The 17,669-nt window shown below is 39.7% G+C and overlaps 1 protein-coding gene across 3 annotated transcripts in view; it reads left to right on the forward strand.

Moving 5' to 3' along the window:
- The first annotated feature begins 324 nt into the window (after positions 1 to 324).
- HPGD (15-hydroxyprostaglandin dehydrogenase) overlaps positions 325 to 17,669 on the forward strand; it is a 31,169-nt gene continuing 13,824 nt past the window's right edge. The window contains exons 1-5 of one of the 3 annotated variants that reach the window (XM_081810884.1): positions 325 to 810; positions 1,105 to 1,228; positions 4,378 to 4,484; positions 12,803 to 12,899; positions 16,013 to 16,910. In XM_081810884.1, coding sequence (XP_081667010.1) covers positions 718 to 810; positions 1,105 to 1,228; positions 4,378 to 4,484; positions 12,803 to 12,899; positions 16,013 to 16,137 — 546 coding nt within the window. In that variant the 5' untranslated portion in view covers positions 325 to 717 and the 3' untranslated portion in view covers positions 16,138 to 16,910. Of the gene's footprint in view, positions 811 to 1,104; positions 1,229 to 4,377; positions 4,485 to 12,802; positions 12,900 to 16,012; positions 16,911 to 17,669 lie in introns of those variants that run through there. The other 2 variants (XM_081810890.1, XM_006729371.3) reach the window with 2 other exon arrangements.

Genomic DNA, 17,669 nt, shown 5'->3' on the forward strand with positions numbered 1-17,669 from the left:
AATGCATCTTGGATACACAGCTTATACTCAAGTTCCTGGAGGACCTCTTTCCCATACTGGCAACTCAGAGCCTCCAAAGCTAGTATGATTCAATGTGTAAGCATTCCATTGAACCAACAGTTCGCCAGGCTAACAGCGACTCTGGAAGTCCTGTGCAAGTAAAGATGACACACAACTGACACTCGGATCGCCAAGACATGGGAATTCAGACGTAAACTTAGATTGAGACAAAGAGCAACACCCCTAAGATTTTGCTCTGTTTGCTTGTTTTTGTTTCTTATTGTGGGGGCGGGGGGGGGCGTGAGAGGGGAGGATGTTCGGGTAGGAGGAGGAAACCAAGCTCCCGAGCCCCTCCTCTGCCCTCCTCTTATCCCGGTGGTCTTTAGCGCACTGAAGGTAATCTTTTTTGTTTTGTTTTGTTTTGTTTTGTTTTTCCTGTCAGAGCCCTGCCAGCCGCTCAGTCAGAGGCCAAGGGGAGGCTCTGACCCGGGCTGCGAGTCAGGAAGGCAAAGATCGCGAAGCTTGGCTTCTCGGAGCGCTCAGGGCCAGGTGACACAGCAGTGGGTTCCCCGGAGCGGGCTTGACAGTTTCATCCCCGCCCACTCGCAGGAGAGCGCCCGGCAGGGCTGGCTGCACGCGCGCGCGCAGGGGGCCATAAAAGCTGCGGCCGCGCCGAGACGCCGAGCTCGCCCACCGCCCCGGAGCAGCGGCCGCACCATGCACGTGAACGGCAAAGTGGCGCTGGTGACCGGCGCGGCGCAGGGCATCGGCAGAGCCTTTGCCGAGGCGCTCCTGCACAAGGGCGCCAAGGTAAGCGTGGCGCCCGGCCGCGGAAACTTGTCTTCCCACCCCGACCCTCGTCCCCCCACCCAGCCACATGACTCCCTGGGGAGCCAGGGCGCCGCACCCCGGGCTGCCCACCTTGCCGCTTTCAAAAGCTGCTGAGGCTGACCGTCTCGAGCAGACCTCCGAAGCTGCTGGAGAGAGACCCCCAACTTTAAATGCAGAATCTGAGGTCCAAGAGGGGAGCGTCCTGGTGTTTATTTACTGTTCGTCTGTTTCACAAGCTGCTCAGGACCTCGATGCCTCTCCTCTTGTCTATAGGTAGCGCTGGTCGATTGGAATCTTGAAGCAGGTGTAAAGTGTAAAGCTGCCTTGGATGAGCAGTTTGAACCTCAGAAGACTTTCTTCATCCAGTGCGATGTGGCGGACCAGGAACAACTGAGAGGTAAGAGAGGGGGAATCGATCCATCAAATCCGATCCATCCATCGGAACATGCCTTGAACAAGCAACGACCTGAAGGCAGCCCGGGCCAGAGAGCCAGCCTCGGTGCAGGCAGATCGGCTGCCTCCTGGAGAGCAGCCACTTAGAAGCTCCAGTAGATAGCTTGGACTGTTAGGTTTCCTACCCACATCCCGATAGCTATAAAGACCAAGGGGGGAAAACCGAGACTGCTTGAGAAATCTTTTATTTTAGTCATTTGGCAGCACATAATGTAATCAAAATTCCTTTGTGTAATCAAAGACCGTGCTGCTGCTGTAAGTATTAAATGATTGAAGTTGCAGATGGAACTTGGAAAGTTGGAAGTAGGCTAAGGGACTGTGGCAAACAACTTCTCCCAGAACGCTGGAAGATGCAGAGTCCAATGACGACCAAATGTGGCAATGTTTCCTTTTAAACATACTAGAATGCAAGATCAAGGATCATCATCACAGACATGCTAGCTGCTTTCAACCAAATGTTCTCTCTGGTTTTTCCCCTCTGAAATGGTACTTTAAAAATAATAATAGCTGTACTGCAGTGCAGTGTTAGAATTGCAGAAGAAAAATTTCTATCAGACTTTCCTCAACGCTTTCCTGTTTCTGGTCTACTCCCTTAAAATAGAACAATCTACTTGTGAGATATCAAGGACAATATTGGTGTGTACAATAAACAGATTTGGTCATATGGAGGCCTGATAGATTTGCATTAAAAAAAAAAACACCTTTTTCTGGAAAAAAAGTAGAAAAATAAAATACATGTATTTCACAAAGTTTTATTGGAAGACTAAATTGTTAGGCACATCTTTAATGAAGGAGCCAAAAATCTTCCATAAAAGTCATGCTAGTACTCCTGTTCTTAAACGAACACTGAACATGTGAATTTCTTTGAAATGTTGGGATATTCTGTAAGAGGGTAAAGATGGAGTGGTACCTTAGAAGGGCGTGTTCCCCCACAGCTAAAGGAAATTGTTTTAAAGGAAATTATGTAATTAAATCTGAAAATGCTAATAAAGACCTATAACATGAATTACAAGCACAACTAGAAGAGATCTGTGAACCACAGTGCTAGTGGAACATATTTTGCCAGAGGACAAAGTTCTGTTGATTGTGCATGGTATTTTGTATCAAGGATAAAGTCATGCCAAATCCCAACATCCATGCTGATGAAATAGGAAACAGTATAGATCATCTGAAAGCTATTTCTGCCTGAATTTATGTAGTTTCACATGTGACATTTAACCTTAATTGTTTTGCTTCCCAGTATTTAAAATTAGTATCTTGGCTGTAAACACATTCCTTAAGGATAAGTGACTGTGGAGGAGGAAACTCAGACACATAATGGGTGACCAGAAGAAGGCATGTTGGTCATGAGAAATCCACATGTTGTCTGAACATCAGCATTTATTTGCATTTAAGGAAGACATGGCCATGACTCTAACAATTTCAGGATTTAATGCCATCTACAGCTTTTGAAATTGTTTAGGCTGTGGCCAAGAGAGACTTCTTTGAAATCACATAAATATGGAAGTGAAAAGTTTCTTAGAGATGATCTAGACATAATTCATATTACAAATGAAAAAAATACAACATGGAGAGTTTGGGTAAATCATAGAGTTCCCCAAGCTTCTAAATGTCAGCAAGAGCTTAATTGTAAGCCATTTGAGCCCAAAATTCAGTATAGGCCAGAGAGAAGATGATGTATTAGATATTGATAAGGGCAGAGTATAAGGAATGCAGCAGAGACCAGAATGAGGAAAGAAAATTAAAAAAGCAATTAGACTTATGTACTTAACAACCTAATTTCCTATACGATGGGTGTGAGTTTTGAAAAGTAGAACATGTTTCAGGTGGAATGCAAAAAAAAAAAAAAAAAAAAGTATTCCTTAGATGGTTTCTGCTAGAGGACCTTTCTGGAATCAATTTGAGATTTTAAGCAGTTTAAAAATTCCATGAAAAAGTAAAGTTTTTATTTTGTTGTTTTCTATTCCAGTATGGTAAAGTACTGTAAATAATGGCTTTTGCAATATTTTTGGCAATTAACTTGCATAGTAATTTATCCATTTGGGAACTGATGAATCCATGCTGTCTTCAATATGGTGGTTGTTAATAATTCTAGATTTTATTCAATCAAAATAAAGTTTGTGTGGATTTACTGTTTTCAAGGAACTCATATATTGGCCCTAAGACCAGAGAATACATTTCTGTCATTTGGAAGAACAGCCATGAATGTTATCTATAGTCTCAAGTAACAGAGCTAGAACCAATAGTAAAGGGCCCAAGGAAACAGCTTAAATCTATAGAACTCTTGTCAAAGGCTGCTTTGAAAAATAATGTGTTTCCTGATACAAAAGTGGTAAAACCAAGTATGAACTGGCTAAGGAGGGTTTGCAAGGCCTGGACTGGGTATGTGGTTGGACAATGTAATGAATGAACTTCAGGCCTCAGGATCTATGCAGACTTTACTCTGGTTGAACATAGTTTTTACACAAACTAGTAATACAAAGTAGCAATAATAGTGACAAAAAGAAAAGAACGAATAGTAAATATTGAAGTTACAGTATCCAGATCAACTGAATGAAAAGTACACTTTTACTTGCTGGAGTATGAGACTCCCTGAAATGATCATAATGGATCTGAATACACAAGATGACTTGTGTTTAATATACACTTTATGAAGATAACATGGCTTATTAAAAAAGGATGTTTGTCATAGTCTAAGCCACAGAACTTCAGTCATCTCTTAAGGACAGCGTGCACGAGTGGGGGGAGTGGCGGAGGGAGAGAATCTTCCATCAGACTCCCCTCTGAGTGCAGAACCCCCAGTGGGGCTCAATCTCACATGACCTGAACCCAAACCAAGAGTCGGATGTTCAACCAGCTGAGCCACCCAGGCGCCCCAGATTATGCATTTCTAACAAGTTTCGAGGTAATGCTCTTGATGCTGTTGGCTCACAAACCACGCTTTGAGAAGCAAGGCATTAAGTCGCAGTCTAAGAGTATAATTTTCATTATAAAAGTAGATAAATGAAAATTAATTTCAGGGCACAGGGTAGGATTGAAATGTACCCATGGAGTACAAGACGGTATCTATAATGTCTTCTTTTTTTTACTTAGATACCTTTAGAAAAGTTGTAGACCACTTTGGAAGATTGGACATTTTGGTCAATAATGCTGGCGTGAATAATGAGAAAAACTGGGAAAAAACTGTGCAAATTAATTTGGTAAGCTATTTTCACCGTGTTTATTGTCTAAACTTATTTAATAAACTGATGCTTTTAAAGAAGAAAAGGTTCTTACATTCATGGAATCAATATAATGACCTATAACCTAGAAAAAGGGACGTTGCAGAAAGCTAGAAAAAAGCATTTCCTTTTACAAATGGGAAGACATTTGAGGCTTCTAATTATGCAAATAATTCTGTCTTAAAAATCTTCAAAGGAAATATGAAAAAAAACTCATAGTTCATTGCATAACTTAGGAGTTAGCAAACTATGGTCCACAGGTAAAACTAGCCTGCCACCTGTTTTGTGTGACTTACAAGCTAAGAACGGGTCTTACATTTTTTAATGGTTGAAAAAATGTAAAAAGAATATGAAATATATCAATATATGGAATTCAAATTTCAGTGTCTAGGGTTTTACTGGAGCACAGCTCCAGTCATTCATCTGCATATTACCTGTGGCTACTTTTTGCTGTAGCAGCAGAGTTGAATCGTGACAACGACCCTACGATGTGCACTGACTGAGCTCTTTACCGTCTGGCCCTTTACAGAAAAATATTTGTCAATCCTGGCTTAACTTGTTTATTTAAAAACTAAGTCTTAATTTAATTGCAGAAATGTAACAGAAAGCAAGGCTAAAGTGACTGTTGGACTTTGTAATTATTAGGATTTTTATCCTGAGAGTTGGGGTGTGTGTGTGTGTGTGTGTGTGTGTGTTTATGTATAATTTCTACAATGTTTGATGATCATTTAGCTCTTAAATTACAAAACTGTAGAATTAGGAAATAAAATTTCTTTTTGAGCCTCCATATCACAAGTTTATTGGTTATCCCATTTTATAAACACACTTCACATAAGATCTTGGGGTTCTGTAAAACTTAAACCTTAGCCAAAGGAAACTGTAAGAGCTAGGCTCTGCATGGGGTCACCCTGCGCTTGGTAAGGTCATTCTACTAGTCTTGCAGAGCAGATATGTGTCAAGTACAGAAGGACCACTTGTGTGTATAAACATACAGGGAGTGGCCCCCTGCTTCATGATATCCTCCCGGGAGATGATAAACTCCTTAAAAACAGGATGTGTTATGTTTTGAGAGAAAGAAAATTTCTTTCTTTCTCAGTAATCAACACAATATCTTGAAGATAGTGCTTAGTCAATAAATGTTTGACTTGAATCTACATTCCCGTGAATAATTTCTTAACTGTTATAACTTTATGGGAGTAATGAGAATTACACTACCTCACGAAAGAGTTGAATCACTTTGATAAGGGTACAGAGATTCTCCCCAAACTTGACAGATGCCTGAAGTCCTTTAATCGAGAATGAAAGGTATTCCTTCCAGTTCTTTTTAAAATTTGTCTCGGGGCACCTGGGTGGCTCAGTCGGCTAAACATCTGCCTTTGGCTCAGGTCCTGATTCCAGTGTCCTGGGAATCAAGCCCCACGTTGGGCTCCCTGCCCAGTGGAGAGTTTGCTTCTCCCTCTCCCCCTCCTTGTGCTCTCTCTCTCTCTCACTCACTCACTCTCTCTGTCAAATAAATAAAAATCTTAAAAAATAATAAAATAATAAAATTTGTCTCAAGTGTTCCTAGATAGAATCAGATTTCAAAATAACTTTAAAATTTATTCGTCAAGTTTCCCCCAAAGTTTTTCTGGGATATGTGTGTGTGTTTAGAGACCTGACCTGTCAACATTTATGTTAAATTTGTCTCTTGCTGACAGTATAGTGTGAGCTTTTTAAGTCACATCTGAGCATATCTGCATTTTATATTTGTGAATTTAAGCCACTTATATTTATCATTACCCTTTATTGGGATTTATGTCTTATATTTTTGTTCATATTTTATTTTTTAATTAATTTTTTAAAGATTTATTTTAGAAAGAGAGTGAGTAGAGGGAGAGGCAGCAGCAGAGGGAGAGAGAAAGAGAAGCAAACTGCCTGCTGAGTGCAGAGCTCGATGTAGGGCTTAATCTCATGACCCGTGAGATCATGACCTGAGCTGAAATCATGAGTCGAATGCTTAACCGACTGAGCCACCCAGGCTTTAGTTCATATTTTGAATTTACTAAGTTTTTTTTTTTTTTTTTGCTTTTGACCTTTTTCCATTCTTTTCTTAAATTCCACTGGATACCTTTAATTCTTCTATGCTGTTAAGAAAATTGTACATTTTATTTATTTTTTTTAAGATGCTATTTGAGAGAGAGAAATAAATAAAAATTTATTTATTTTTTTAAGATTTTATTTATTTAAGAGTTTATTTATTTGAGATCATGCACAGGAGTTGGTGGGGCGAGAGGGAGAGGGAGAAGTAGACTCCCCACTGAGCAGGGAGCCTGACTCAGGGCTGGATCCCAGGACTCTGGGATCATGACCTGAGCCAAAGGCAGATGCTTAACCGACTGAGCCACCCAAGTGCCCTGAAAATTATACATTTTATTAATCTTTGGTGGTTGTCCCTGACTTATTATGAACCATATTTCATTGCATCCTTTGGTTGCCAGATGGGAAAAAAATGAATGTATAACCAATTGAGAGCTTCAGGAATATTTAAGAATATATTTTTATAAACTTAATGGCACTTTCCACAACCACATAAAGTGACGAGAATTTCTTTGCATCAAGCTCTGCTAGTGAAAAAGCACAAATCACACAGCAATTTTCTCACTACTGGTATTTTTAATAGTTTCCTCAGTAATATCTACAGATATTTTATAGACAAAGATCACTAGGTTATAAAGTTCTTATATTCATTGCATTCATAATGGACACCTACTGTGTCTTTTCTCTAAGAAATCAGCTGTCAGGACGCCTATGTGGCTCAGTCAGTTAAGCGGTTAAGCGTCTGCCTTCGGCTCAGGTCATGATCCCGGGGTCCTGGGATCCAGCCCCGCATTGGGCTCCCTGCTCAGCGGGGAGTCTGCTTTTCCCCCCTCCCACTGCCCCTCTCTGCACTCACGCTCTCTCTCTCCCTCTGAAATAAATAAATAAAATCTTTAAAAAAAAAAAAGACAGAAATCAGCTCTCAGACAACTGTGCAATGATTAGAGTTAATTTTAAGAACATAAAAATAATGACGAGATTATCACAAAGGTAATAGGATTAGAATTATCAATTTTCGCCAGGCTGGCTGAGAGGGCATGTTTGCTTTCACATGGCCTGGGCGAGTAAACACTTGCTGCAGGCTAGAAATTCTTACTGCAAATAGAAAATTCTAGAAGACCAGGAGAAGTTTATTTGACTCCTTAGGTTACAACTCACTCTCTTAGATCCTTCCTCATTGAAATTATCTGGCCTTTATTTTTCTTTGGACTCTGCTGACGTAGGCCACTCCTTAGCTTAACTCAGGAACTAATGACATTAATTTTACATCTAGAGAGCAAGCTCTAACTTTATTACCTATATATAAGTTGAAAACATGTTACTTCCCCTCCTCCCTGCAACACCCAGTTCAGTTCAAGAGTAGATTAGAGTCTGACCTATCACTATCCTTCCGACTTGATTATCTCTGTTAGTATAATGCAAATATTTGTGTTTGGTTTATATATTTTTTATACTCTGGATGTAATTTGCCTCCTTTTATGATACCATGCATGTTCTTCTATGTTCCTGTCCCTATCAGAGTAACCACCTAGTTAAAGGACCTCACCACATATTTCTTCCTCTTCTGGAATCTTGTATATCATAATGATACCATTTTTATAGGGCTTACAAATTTTAAAATTATATTAGAATTATTTTTAGACCTGTGCAATTTATGCCAGTATGCTATAAGCTCTTTCAAGGCATAAAATTTTTGTTTTGTGTACAGAGTAGATGTTCAATTTATATTTATTGGATACATAAACTGCCATTCTATGATATTTTACATACATGGATATTCATTTTTGTGTTTTAATACAATGTTTGGATTATTTCCAAATACATCAGTGTTGCCAAGCTGTATCATCTGTCCTACTTTTACTCCTTACCAAACTTACCATTTCCTTATCCTTAACTCAGCAGATCTCACCATTCTTCCCACACAAGAGATACATTAAACCTCTTCCCATTCTTTTGTTTCCATTAGGCTATTCTGTGCTTCCTCCTTAGTCTGAAACCAACTGCAGTAGCTTTATTTATAGCTACCCAGAGCTCATTAGGAATGTTCAGGAAAGACTGAATCTTTGAATAGCTGTCAAAGGTTCCTCTGGCAACTGGGCGGGTGGAGGTAGACTTAACTTTGAATATTGATAAGGCCATTCTGTAATATACTTCTTTTACTTTCTGATCTTTAATAAGACTAAATAATTCATTCCCATTCAGGTGGGATTTATAATCTGATTTGGACATGTAAATAACATATTGAATTCCTTAGTGTGCTCAAATAAAAACTAAAAAAATAGATGGCTTATTGTGGTTGATTATTTTTTTCAGAAATACAAGGGTTCACTAAAGATTTGCACTGGTAAGGATATACATTTAGATTCCGTCAAAACTAGATGACAGTCCTGAATTTAGAATTCATGAACTTTTATTTCATTTCTCTGGTCTTGAATTTCCCAGTTGTAAAAGGATGAAGATAATTTCCTTACCTGGAAGAATGGTTAAGCTTAAATAAAGCCTAACTTCCATGAAGTATCCAGCATAGTGCTACTACATAGTATCACTCAATAAATTACATTTCTCATCCAGAATGTCAAAACTTACATTTTTTCATTCTCACAATCTCATTTCTTTTTTTTTTTTTTTAAAGATTTTATTTATTTATTTGAGAGAGAGAGAATGAGAGACAGAGAGCACGAGAGGGAAGAGGGTCAGAGGGAGAAGCAGACCCCCCGCTGAGCAGGGAGCCCGATGCGGGACTCGATCCCGGGACTCCAGGATCATGACCTGAGCCGAAGGCAGTCGCCCAACCAACTGAGCCACCCAGGCGCCCTCACAATCTCATTTCTATATGAAGTGGATTCTTCTGCCCTACTCTGCCTCTAAGGAAGAGTTGTGGAGATGGGTAGAAATGTTGTCAAATGTACGCCCTTTTCTTGGCTCCCAAGGATGTTGATTATGAATTAAATTAGTAACTTCTCTCTGTTTTGTTACTCCTACTCCATAATATTTAAAGATCTAGTTGAACTGTTACGTTAGGCAGAACTTGCCAAATTTTAAGTAGCTTCGCAAGGGGGAATACAATAATATTCATCACATAAACAAGCAAAAATGGAAAAAGACTGAACACAGAGAAACAAAAGATAGAAAAGGATTTCAGAAAAAAAAAAAGTGGTCCTCTATATTAGTACTCCTCGAGAATTGGGCTGGAGAAAAGACAAGAAACCTGAAAGGCAACGTTTCATAATTTAGATGACAGGATTTTTAAAATTAGAGTGTAGCACAAGAACCAGAAACTAAAAGGAACCTCAGAGGGGAGGAAGATAAGATAAGGAAAATGATAGATTAGGAAATTTCAGTAAGGAATACATGCATGTGTGCTTTTTGTATATAGGTTATGGAAATATATATGATATATAACATATTGTATATTATATATAATAATATATATTATATTACATATATACAGTAAGAAGACATGATGCCTGATAAGAGTTAAACAAATATGCTATTACCATTTATCTATTTATCTTTGCTACTTAAGAATTATTCCCAGGACAGGGGAATTTGAGTGGTTTTTAACTTATAAGGTACTTTAATCTGTGGAAAAAACTAATTTAAGATTTGGAATACAGCACAGTTATAATTTTGGTATTACATATAAATATTATTCATAACCAAAACTATTGAGTAAGCATGTGTTAATTAGATCATTTTGCCAGTAAGTGGATTTTTACTTGCACTATGTGAAATTAGCCATGGGATTTTCTTTTTCTCGTTTGAGAGTCGAGTACACCATCTTTTGAAGGTCAAATACAAAATTGAGAGTACCTTTGTGATAGACTAAAATAATACTATAGATCCCTGCTATTCTGTGTTTGTAGCTAGAATACGTCTATAATTTTCATTTTCTTCCCCTAGATGCTTGATATTTTAGTGACCCACTCTATGTGATACATAAATATTGCCAAGAGACAAGAAATAGAATATTAACAAAAACATTTTATTCTGTGGTTTCTTAACATTTCCTTGCATCTATTACCTGGGATAAGGAAGAGATTGTTGTAGGAGAGGACGACATATGCCCCAGCCAAAGCATTAAACCCTGTTTTGTAGATTTATTCTGAGAACACTTTCATTTGCAAAGTTCCTCAGTTCTTAACTTGGTAATGGATGGGAAAATAATCTTTTGTCCTCCTCTACCAAAGACCTGGAAATAAATCTTCCTTTTATAAAAAATTAAAGCTTAAATATTCCCAAACTTTCTATCTGGCGGCATCTAGTAGATGTTGAAAACACAAAAGCAGGGTGTCAGCAAAGCTATAAATACCTGAGAATAAAAGCATAGCACCAATATGCGTAAACAGAAATTCTGTCCAGACTTGCTAGAGACTTAGGCAGAAACTACCAGAATCTAACTGACTTCAGTTATTTCAGCCATGTACATTTTTTCCTTCTTATATAAACCATTTAACGTTTTGTATTTTTTCTTTGTAAAGGGAATCATGTGGAGATTTTCCTCATTCTCCCTAAGCCTACTTAATATCAAACTGACACATGGCTTAAGTGAATAGAATCTTCAATTTACTTTTTTGTTCTAGAACTACTATTAGGTAGAGTGGCAACGTTGAATGTGTGTCAAGAAAACTCCAAATGGGCTTTTTAAAATAAAAAGAAGGTAACCACCACTATATGCTCTCAGTTTCAGACTCATTACTGTTGTGTCATTTTCTTTGCAGTATTGTAAAGAATGCAAAAAGTAGGAATTAAGATATCAAAAGAAAACGTCCACCTTCTCAAAGTCTGAGTTGGAAGGGAGAGGAGTTCTTAAATCTAAAAGGGAAAATAAGGCTTCAAGTAGAAGTTTTGTACCACAGGTTGTTTTTGGTAGTGGCAAATTCTCCAATGTTAGAATACAACAGGGACGCCTGGGCGCCTCAGTCGGTTAAGCATCTGCCTTCGGCTCAGGTCATGGTCCCAGGGTCCTGGGATCGAGCCTCGCATCGGGCTCCTTGCTCAGCTTCTTGCTCTGCCTGCCGCTCCCCCTGCTTGTGCTCTCTCTCTTTCTCTCTGACAAATAAACAAATAAAATCTTAAAAGAAAAAAAAAGAATACAACAAAAAAGTTGCCTATGCAGGGAGGTGAGTAACCAATCAGAGTAAAGTCTCAAAAAGACAGCGCGAGAGTGATGAACAAGATTAAGTGACAGATATTACAGAAGACCCTGTGTCCAACTGACCGAAAAGTCGGGGTCCTGAAACTGAGTAAGAGAATTATGTGATCTCACACAACACAGAGGTCATGAGAGCTTGATACAGCCACACAGTGATCCCAGAACCCAGTTTCTTTTCATCTCTCGGGTCTGCCTTCCTTCACGGAGCTTTCATCTTAAGAGTACTATCAGTGTAACTGTGTATTCCAGCCACCACACCCATACAGAGGGATGGAAAAGGACTAATGTAATCATTTCTTTCTGGTTTTCTTAAAAGCAACAGTCTTTTCAGCCACATCCTCTTCCACTGCCCTTCCCTGACCCGGACCCCCTCTAGCTGACTGCTCCTCAGGTCTCACTGGCTGGAAATGGGTCACATGCGGGCTCCTACACCAGTCACTAGCAAAGAGAATGGGATTTCTGTGACTGAATGAAATTAATCAGTGTCCACACTAAACCTGGGGAGATCACCTTCCTCATGAGTTACTTGGGGAAGAAGTAGATACAAATGCCAAATAGACTTTTTATTAGAAATTAAAAAAAAAAAAAAGGACATGAAAACCGTGTAGGAAATCAAGGGTTTCCACTATTATATATTCCAAGATCCAAGAGAATTAAAATGTGAAAGACCTGGATCTGAGAACCATATGCTAAGAAGGGTAAATAAGTTTTTACCCAATATTTAGAGAAGAAAAAGAATACTGCATGGACAATTCTCGAAGATGCCAAGATTTGAGGTCAAGTGACAAACACTGTAGGAATACAGCTTTTTTTCATGAAGTCTCAGATTGGGCAACTAAGTGAAGTTTTGCAGAGATGTGAGAAGCTCTGCAACTGCAGGCAAACAAAAGAGAAGCTAGTCAATGACTCGCTTTAAAAAAAAGCAGGCAGCCGCTTGAAAGCCTTTCGGGGATAGTATTTGCAGAAATCTCCCTGGGTGTCTGCAATCGCCATAAAAGCTTCACTCTGGGATATATTATAAAGTATAACGGCTATGTTGTTTTTCCTGTTTATGCCTCTGGCTTAGGTTTCTGTTATCAGTGGGACCTACCTTGGCTTGGACTATATGAGTAAGCAAAATGGAGGTGAAGGCGGCATCATTATCAATATGTCCTCTTTAGCAGGTAAGGACAAGTATGACATTCATAACAATTTCCTATTGGTAATTTGGACCACAAAGGTAAATCTTCTGAGTATATTTATTATCAACTCAGGTTGGGAATTGAAAATTCATTTAGTTGCTTTGTTTTGTTTTGTTTTTACTGCCTCTGTGGAATTTTCTATTGCATAATATCAGAAGTTTGAAGTATATGTTTACTTCTGTTACTTTAAATTGTGACTTTTTAAGCTCCCTTACTGTGGCACTGAGCAGTAATGCATATGAAAGCATCTTTGACAAAGTAAAAAAGTGCTAAAACACAGTACGGTATCTCTACTCCCATGTGATTTTAGAAGGAGTATATAATTTAAAAATATGGCATATATAGTAGTTGGGATCTGTTGTAGGGGAGGCCAGGCTTTACCTATAGTTTCTTAGGGTCTCTGGCTGGGCCTGAGAATTAAATCGACATAAGACAGATGAACAGGAAAAAAGGGTATAGATTTTTACGTGTATGTGAGAGCCCCCATAGGAAAACCAAGCCCCAAGAATGGCTAGGCCTAAGCGTTTATAAACAAGGTTGAACAAAGAGAGGTAATTGTGGGAAAGCCACTAAAATATTTAGGGGGCCTAAAGGAAGATGAGAGTTATTTTAACAAGGTCTGTACAGATTTCCGTTGGCCTCAACTCCCCATCTCTGGTGATAAGAATGTTTCTTTCCTACTGGTATAGGAAGGACATATTTTACATGGGAGTTTTATCACCTGCTTTCAGGAGGAAAAGGAGAGGTCGGAGTGCCCTTCTTGTACCTGCTGTTTTTCAAGTGCCTTTAGCTCCAAATAATTCTTATGCCAAAATGACACATTTTGGGGTGACCTATTCTGCCACCCTTCAATGCTAACCTGCATTGACAGTTTACAACCAGACATGTAATGGCTTAAATATAGTATAAGCTTATTTCTCACTCATATATCAGTCCCGGGCAAGATCCTTGTTGCCAGGAGCCTCTTCTATGTGCAGTCATTGGGAAAACTAGCTGGCTGAGCTCTTTGACATGGAGCTTCCATAGTTATGCTGGTGGGGGTGGGGTACGATGGGGTGGGGACTCCTTTCTCTGCAACAAAAATAGAGAGCACGGGGTAGGGGGGCAAAGCTGCCTTTCTAAACCCCTCTACCCCCAGCCTCACTTGTGTTCAGGTTCCAGAACAGAATTTGACCTCATGGCTCACCTAACTACAAGAGGGTCTGAGAATGTCATCTAGCTCGGTGCCTAAGGAAAGAATGGATTCCTAGACGGCTAACAGTCTTTGCCACAACGTGTAATCCAAACTCTGTTTTATTCAGGGCAGTAGGATTTAATACCACCCGGTACCGTATTACTCAATAGTGGCTATAAATCTTTGGCAGAAACTTTTGGAGCAACTTAACCAGATGACTTGACTTCTAAAATTCTAGGGGGAAAAAAAATCACCAGTGCTTCTTCAGTAGTTCAAATGAAATTATGAAGTTTTAGAAGTCTGACCAGTATTGACAGTGAGTCGTCTAAACTCTGCATGTCCCAAAGTAGGGAGACTTCCTTACATTATCTGGTTTCAGTCACGTCGTAATTTCCGAACAGGTGTTCAGAACAGGTGTTCCCCGCCTCTCCCCTGTGCCCCACCTCCCAGTTCCAGTTGTATTTCAGGGGTCAGGTGTGCAAGCACCTGTGACCACATCAGAGCTCTGATTCTCAGCTTTGTTCTTTCTCCTTCCTCTGGGCTTCATTGTCAGATGATCCTCTTTAAACTCTTCAAACCAAGGGAGGCTTAGAAATCTCCTTCTTGAGAGGTTCTCAGAAAACAGACTAGCATTTTGGTTTCTGGGTTGCTTAAAGACAAAACGACATCCCTAAAGTTATTATAGAACCAGTTCTACAAGTTTTTCAGGGTAACTTGGTTATTTTTCCTAATGTTATGTCTACTTATAAATGATAACATTTCAATTCTGAGGATGTGGTAAAAGGTGAGAGCATGGGCAAGGCTTAGATATTTGGCCCAAGAGAGAGCCACATTGTAGATTCTGGGAGTCTGAAACCCTAGAGGCAAATTGCCAAGGCTACATCTGCACCATTTTGAAATGAAATTATAAGGGAAAAAATACATAAATGATTGGAGAATTAACAAGAAATATTTGATATCTTAATAAAAGTAGAAATGTAGAAAAACGTGGGGTGGTGATCAAGAGATAATCCCATGGGTTGTGTCTTGAAGCTAAAGGGCTAACAAGGATTGAAGAAGCATGAACCCTGTCCAGGGAGCCCCTTGCCCTTCTGTCACTGGAGGCATTTCTTTCATTCTCAGGAAGTCTGGAAGCCTTAGGGCTAGATCAATTTTGGACTCTGTTTGAGACATTCTGTACCATAAGAGGAGGCTTAAAAAAAAGGCGGGGGGCTTACTTGCCTCAGAGCATAATTAAAAAATGCAATGTACTACTGCCTTTTGGCCAATAAAAATATTTAAAGATGTCATCACACTCAACATTCATTGAGCACTTACTGTTTACACAATACTATTTTAAGCACCGTGTATATATTACCTCATTTAATACAACCACCCCATGAAGTAGATTCTGTAATCTCCATTTCACAGAGAAGGAAATCAAGGTAGGAGAATTTGAGTATCTTGCACAAGCTTACACAGCAAGGCAGCAGTAAAGCTGAAATTCCCATGCAAGCAACCTGATATAGGACCTCTTCTGTCTTAATCACCAGGTGATCTAACTCTTCTGTCCGTGAGATTGTTAATCTGGCTCTCCATCCGTGACTAGTTTAGCCCAACTGTGAGGTAAAAGAAACTGACTTCCTATAACTCCATGAAACCAGTGAAATGTGCTAGTTATCTTCAGGCCTTCTGGGCACCGCTTTAATCTCAAGACCACATAACTAAACCTCAGTGATATCTTAAGCTTTTGCCCCATTTGACACACAGAGTAAAGCCCTGAAAACATCTGAGGAGGTTACCAAAGTCACAAGTCAAAACACGTCATTGAGAAGCGCAATTTAAGGATTACAATTAGACGTCCACTTTGCTTTCTTGGCTAAGAGCTTGCTTTATCACACTACCCACCCCTGGGTATTCATTCTCTTCTTACCTGTTTCAGAGTCAACATTTGGAACCGTGTGTGGATCTTTCTCTAATCATGCAGATGAAACAGTGAATAAATACAAATTCAGTGATAAGATCGTTTTGGTCTCAAATTACCTTTCTGGCACTCTTACAATTTAATGAATATCATAGCATTCCAGACTGCTTCTCCACCTGACATTCCTCCCAACCAGCAGGGTAACTCTACTTATAATGGTTACGTAGCTCATCTTTGTCCATTCTGTTTAATGTGGTGCCTTCATCCTTATGTAGAGACGTACCCTCCCTCCATAATGCCTGACCTCTATACCTGATGCCTTTGTACTGTTTCTTTGTTGTCACTGGCCAACCTAGGCAGGCCCTGCCACCTCTCTTCCCACCCCGGGCTTTGGCACTAATGTCCTTTCATCTCACAAAGAGGATGAAGATGCATTGCCTTGTATTCGATCCAATCCCCAAGAGCGTCTCTTCTTCCCACAATAAGATTGGTTTGATAAACACTTGGGATTTTGTAATAGTAGAAAAAGATCAGTGAGAACCTCTCTGGCTTCACATTTTCCCCAGAAATGTTACCAACAGTTTTAAACCTTGAAGTCATAGCCTGTTGGGAGAGGCCAGATGACCAAAAAAGTCTTTGAGGAGTTACCAGAGTCAAAGTATTTTTCCCCCAGCTTTATTGAGGTATAAAGGACAAAATCTAGGAAAGATATTTCTAATGCTTGCTTCCTCTGTGTTTTCCAGAGGTGTTTTCCGAACTTCCTTTCCTCAGATTTGTTCCTATCTCCCCCCTACTGGTCCCTCTATTAAAGGACTAGCTGTGGGTGCTGTTGAATTCCACCAGTCTTCCCTCACGATCTCTTACATAGATTCACTGGAGTCCTTCACTGTCAGTAAAACCTTAAGTTGAAACACTGGTTTGGGCAGAGAAGTTAATGAGTAATGACCACTGACGCAGACCAAGTATCAAATGCAATTAATAAGTTTAACAAACAGGAGTCAAGCAGAGAGTGATTCCTCCGCGTATTGAGGGAAGGGTGTGCGCCAGCTGGGAGCTCCAGAAGATGTTCTGAGCACTGTTAACAACCTAGACTCTTCTCTAGGAGTTTCTGTCTATAAACACAGTATATAAAGCTGTGCTCATGTTGACATATTCATCCTTAACTATTCAAAAAAATAGTTGAGAGGAACAACAACAGATCAGCATGAAGTCTGGTTTAAGGCGGGTCATTCAACAGCTGTGCTCTGAGCACAAGACATCCGGTGAGAGTCAAGTGTGCTTCTTATATAGTTCGTTGCTTCAAACAGTGGGAAGGACGAAGTAGTTGTCACAGGAAAAGCAATCTGCCTGCTAATCCTGCCTCTACCTACCTACATACCCAGCTGCTGAGGTCCTGGTGTTCACTGGGAGCATTCTCTGTGCCTCCGAGACAGGCACTCAGGGGCATTTTGTGAGAGATCCCATTAGGGTCTTACTTACTGAGATTAAAAACCGTAAATAAGAAAACTTATTTTCTGAAAACAGTAGGGTCTCAAGAAAACAATCATAGATTTTTTTTTTCAGCATGTCTTAAATATCAACCCAGGATCATACTTACTTGAGCTATATGTTTCATCTAAGCTGATATAATTAGCTCGTAGTTTGTGTTAAGGTGGATGTCCTAAAGATACCGCTT

Source organism: Leptonychotes weddellii, chromosome 2 (genome assembly GCF_054177405.1).
Source record: "Leptonychotes weddellii isolate Sample4059 chromosome 2, ASM5417740v2, whole genome shotgun sequence".
In the NCBI taxonomy this organism is placed as follows: Eukaryota; Metazoa; Chordata; class Mammalia; order Carnivora; family Phocidae; genus Leptonychotes; species Leptonychotes weddellii.